The sequence below is a fragment of the Notechis scutatus genome, chromosome 3 (assembly GCF_049901735.1).
Source record: "Notechis scutatus isolate UNSWTSFEM ecotype Mainland chromosome 3, rNotScu1.2, whole genome shotgun sequence".
NCBI lineage: Eukaryota > Metazoa > Chordata > Lepidosauria > Squamata > Elapidae > Notechis > Notechis scutatus.
The window spans coordinates 25,519,130-25,524,422 of record NC_142011.1 but is presented as its reverse complement, the minus strand read 5'-3'; the positions used below and the strand labels follow the sequence as shown (position 1 = coordinate 25,524,422).

At 37.5% G+C, this 5,293-nt stretch overlaps 1 protein-coding gene across 1 annotated transcript in view; it reads left to right on the top strand.

Moving 5' to 3' along the window:
* The window catches only part of ADA (adenosine deaminase), a 74,041-nt gene extending 70,018 nt beyond the window's left edge, over positions 1-4,023 (top strand). The window contains exon 11 of the mRNA XM_087959345.1: positions 3,878-4,023. Within this exon, the coding sequence (XP_087815471.1) occupies positions 3,878-3,886 (9 nt within the window). The 3' untranslated portion in view covers positions 3,887-4,023. The remainder of the gene's footprint in view (positions 1-3,877) is intronic.
* The last annotated feature ends 1,270 nt before the right edge of the window (positions 4,024-5,293 follow it).

The window sequence follows — 5,293 nt, the reverse complement described above, 5'->3', positions numbered from 1 at the left end:
TTGCTTGCTTCCATCTCACTGTACACAGGAGGAATCTATTTCCTCTGCTTTGTTTAGCTGCATTGTAACCTCATCTCCCAACAGCTGTGTGCACTGAAACATCCTTCCTCCAATTTTCTCTTTAATTCAACAGGGCTTCCGACTTAATGCACCCACCAAATTTTTAGGTGCAGACCCACTTCTGTGCAGACCCACTTCTGTGCATTTTTGGGTCAATGCATGTGAATTGTGACTCAACAAAAGTCACTAGAATGCGGCTTAGATGTTGGAAATTTTGATTATCAATTTCCACATGGAAATATATTAGCCCAACTGCCACGTGCAACTCCATTGTGTAACTGCTAGTTAAACTATTGATGCAAAAATGTAGTCAGCCTGATGTTACATAAAAAAAGTATTCAACCAACTGTTTACCACAAGCCAGTCTTTTAACAGAAATTTTAGACTATCTTTTATTCTTTAACTTACTGTATATTTCCTGAGACGTAGGTGCTGAATAAACATGGAATAGTCTGCCTATTTAGCAGCCAGTGTATTAAAGAGAGTATTCTATTGTATCATTAGATTCAAAACACAAACAAAGCATAAAACTTGTAATTTATTAGATGCCATCTTATAGGTACTTTGACAGATTCACATAATGGTTTAATTCTGGCTTGTTAATCAACTATAGTTGGCTGGGTTTCAGTGGCGAGATTCAATTTTTTTTACTACTGGTTCTGTGGGCGTGGCTTGGTGGGCGTAGCTTGGTAGGCGTGGCAGGGGAAGGATACTGCAAAATCCCCATTCCCTCCCCACCCCACTAACCTGCTTTCCAGCTCTGTTCTCCTGTGCAGGGCAACAAAAGAAGACCCAGCCAAACAGCTGGGACTCAGAGAATAGATGGGGTGGGGCCAGTCAGAGGTGGTATTTGCCGGTTCTCTGAACTACTCAAAATTTCCGCTACTGGTTCTCCAGAACTAGTCAGAACCTGCTGAATACCAAGTCTGCTGGGTTTGTATAATTAATTGATAATTATGATTGTTGGGTTCACACAAGTCAAAGACAAATAAACCATATTAGGAGTGCAAATTCAGCCACTACTGTTATTCTTAAAGTTCAGTCAGTACTCTGGGAGTGAGTATAGATTTAAATTGCAAAAATTCATAATCTTTTGTTTCAAGGATTTTCCAAAACTCAGGTAACACTACTAGATGGTTTATAAAACTTGATTCTAATAAACCTGCATTTCTTTCTTTCCTTTTTTTTTTAAAAAAAGTACAGGCAACTTTTTTGAGGTCAGGGTTACTTTTCTTTTTAAGAAAAGGGCTGCAAGAACAAATCGGTGTTTGTCAACCTTGGCAACTTTAAGATGTCTGGATTTTAACTCCCAGAATTCCTCAGCCAACATACTTTTTACCTTTTCAGACTTTTGTGTAGAGGAGGATTTAAAGACCAAATTTAATGTTTAAATTATTGCAATTATTAACCATAAATACACCGTACAGTGATTGAAGAATTTTCATTCCTAAGAAACATGTAGTTTACATGTAAATCTGAAAATAGATAGGCATCTGGATATCTGATAAACTACCGAGTTGTTTTCTACTTGTAACCAATTGAATAAAAAATTGTGATGGAAGGCATGTGAAAAATTCAGATACCCTAAAATATTTTGGTGCCTGAGCTAAACATCTGCCAAACTTACATAAATATAAGAAAAACAATTGACAATTGCCTTTTATTGGTACACTGCCTTGGCAAGTTGACTGAAACAGTAATGTCTTGGAGCAGTGCTTTTCAAACTTGGCAACTTAAGACATGCAGACTACAATTCCTAGAATTTCCAGTCAGCCATGCTCACTGGGGAATTTTGGGAATTGAAATCCATACATATTAAAATTGCCACGGTTGGGAAATACTACCCTGAAGCCTTATTTAGAGTTTATTAATTTAAAATATTGTCTGTCTGTCTGTACTTACGAAGATGACAAACTGTAACAAATGACTATGAGATACTTTTCACCATTAAAATCAAAACATGGGATGATGAAAAGTATAGTTCAACACTTTTTTAGGTTACCAGACTCTGAGGCAGCTAATCTTCAGCTTGTCTACAGATAAATAACATTCTGGGAAGTTGCTATTTTATTATTCTTGTCAGCCACCAAACCAAAATTGGCTTGGAAACTTAGTTCTCTATGAGTAATCTTCAACTGTATAAAAGTATCTTTAAAAGCATATTATCTTAACTATTGGGGTTTGTGCCTCTTTGTCTCTGAAGAAGTGTGGACGTGCAAAGAGAAAACATGGTTCTTTGAAAACTGCACTGAAGACCAAGGCAAATGTTTACTCTCAACTAGCTATTTATAGCTGTAGTAATCTGTATTTAAATGATAAACTATGGAAGAGAGGCAAGATAGTGATGTTTTTTTTCCCATCCCTTGGGATTTCATTCCACAAGCGTAGCGAGTTACTTCCCAAGAAAAACTGCTCTCTGGTCCTTTTAAATGATAGTCTTAATTTCTTCGATAACAGGAATAAGAATGTGTATACTTACTTGGGAAAAATGCAAACATATTTGTCAAATGTAATGTTTATTAGAAAATTGAATCCCTCATCTTCTACCAAATAGTTGGAATAAAGTATATGCTACTAAATGGCAGCTTGTTAAATGTCTACTTTGAAATGGAAGATTTAACAAAATATTCAGCTTAACAAATTGTATTACAAAGAGATTCCAACAAATTATTGCCTATAATTAGCATAACTTTACTTTTCCAATCCAGCAGTATCAGTGGTAACTCTGGAAAACTTGTGTAAAGCATGTTAGCTGAAGTAATGGGAAGAAGTCAATTAATCAAGCCCTTAAAATATTTATTTATAGAACTATGTGAGCAAAAGTACTTGCTCCATATATGAATGTGCCTGAGGTCAAAACTAGACTAATGGCAACTATACAATAGGTATTGCATGCCAGAATTTTAATAGTAAGACTTAGCAAACCGGAGATTCCAGATTGGGATGGTGAGATGGGATATTTTAATTTGTGGTCCTATTTAGTACGATTTAGGATTCAAAATAATGGGTAGATTCTGGGTCAAACTACTGGGTACATGATCTAGCCTAGCATTATTGACACTGACCAACATGTGGTTTCTAAAGTTTCAAACAGGAGTTTGTAGCAGGACCTGGGGATTGAATTTAGGCCTTCCTTCATGTAAAACAGGGGTGTCAAACTCAAGGCCCACAGGCCAGATCTGTCCTGCAGGGTGCTTAGATCTGGCTAGTAGGGCCACCCAGTGAAGGACCAGGCCGCGGGGCCTCTGCCAACGAAAAAGGAGCTCGGGAGGGCTATGCACCACTCTCCCGAGCTTCGTTTTCACTGGCAGAGGGTTGGAGGAAACCGTTGCAGCCGAAAATGGAGATCAGGAGCCCGTTTTCACTGGCACTCGGGCCCCCACATGCACCACCGACATGAGTAATATTGAGCTGGCCACACCCACCCTGGCCACGCCCAACACCATACACGCCTATCCCTGCCCCCCAAGATCAAACACAACCCTGATGTGGTGCTCAATGAAATTGAGTTTGACATCCCTGATGTAAAAAATATGCCTTTTTCCTTTTAGATAACAGAATAGTTACAGGTTATGCCAATTTGATCTGTTTAAAAAATGTCTAATACTAATGCTGCATAAAGCTTTTGAAAGGGAAGGAGTGTGAATTCAATACTGTTGGGAACTGTACAATCTCTTCCTGTGCCTATTTGACCTCTAAGAGAAATGGTAATAAATAGATGGAAGGATCTTCTTGAATTCAACTGTGTCTGTTTTTCATTTAGACAATTGTTAGGTAACTAACAAAATCTCTATTTCTGTTTCTTTTCTTGCTTCAGATAGAATAACAAGATAACAGAGTTGGAAGGGGCCTGGGTAATATCTTTAGTGTTACATTATTGAAGACGTAACCACTCCTGAAATTGTTACCTGCATGGTAATAAAATGACAGCAAATGGAACACTAAGCTCATAGACTCCTGAAACCCAACCTTGATTTTATATATAGGAATTTCCATTTTAAGTTTATGTCTTTCAAGAAATATAGGTTAAATGGTACAAGACATGTAGAAAACTCATACTGTATAAAATCAGCAGCACATTTGTTCCTTAAATGGTCTATTATCCTATTAATCACTTATTGATGGTAAAATATGCTTGAAATATAAACAGTGCATTTATCTAAAAAAGTATATGAGTAAAACATTCACCATGTTCTTAACTTTCCATTTTATAGCCTCGAGGTTATATCTAAGGCTTTTTTCTTAGTAAAAAAGTAAGATAAAGATTGTTTCAGTCAGGGGTCCCCAACTCCCGGTCTGTTGACTGGCACTGGACCACAGCATGCCAGAAACTGGGCCATGCAAACAAGCAAGGCCCCATTCGCAGGATGCAGGCAGCATGTGAAACCGTGGCCCCTCCAATCCATGGTAAAACCTCTCTCCATGGAACCGATCCCTGATGCCCAAAAGATTGGGGGTTGGTCGTTTAAGTTATGAGAGAAAGAAAATAATGTGTCGTCATGTTGCTGTCAATTCTTAGTTACCACACAGATTTTCTCCAGGATGTCCTTTCCTCAACCTGGTCCTTCAGACTGAGTCCATCGATCTTGTGCTGATTGTCTTCTTTTTCTCCTTCCTTTCCCCTTTCACAGCATTATAGATTTTTTAAAAGAGATCTTTGGATTATGTGTCCAAAATATAGTAACTTAAACCTGGTTATTTGTATTCTTTAATATAGTTATATGCTCAAATACACTTTGATGTCTGGACTACGATTCTCACCTGCCCTAACTAAAATGGATTGGTGGAAAACAAACAGTTGCCCAAAACAGATGGAGTGCACAGATCTTTTGTTCCAATGTGCTCTCTGTTCCATAACAATACATGGTACAGAAGAAGCACAGCAAACAGAGAAATATTAAGGAAAGAAAAGGCAGCTGTCATTTCAATGGTAATATAAGGATTAAGAACTGCACAATATTTTTGAATGTTCAAATGTCAATTCAAAAACTAAAAAAAAAATGGGGAGAAAATCTCACCTGATCCTACATTAAATGTTAATTGGCTGTTATGAGAAGTAAATTGGATATGTGTGTGCGAAGTCTTTTCTCCTGAACTGTTTGATTAGTTGCAATCCCTCTCTCAAACTTGACCAGGAGGGGGAACTTGCTAGTAACTGGATGGTATACATTTCGGGTACTGTGAGTTAAGTGTCATTTATTATTCATTAAATCTAGATTATTTAACTTTAAAA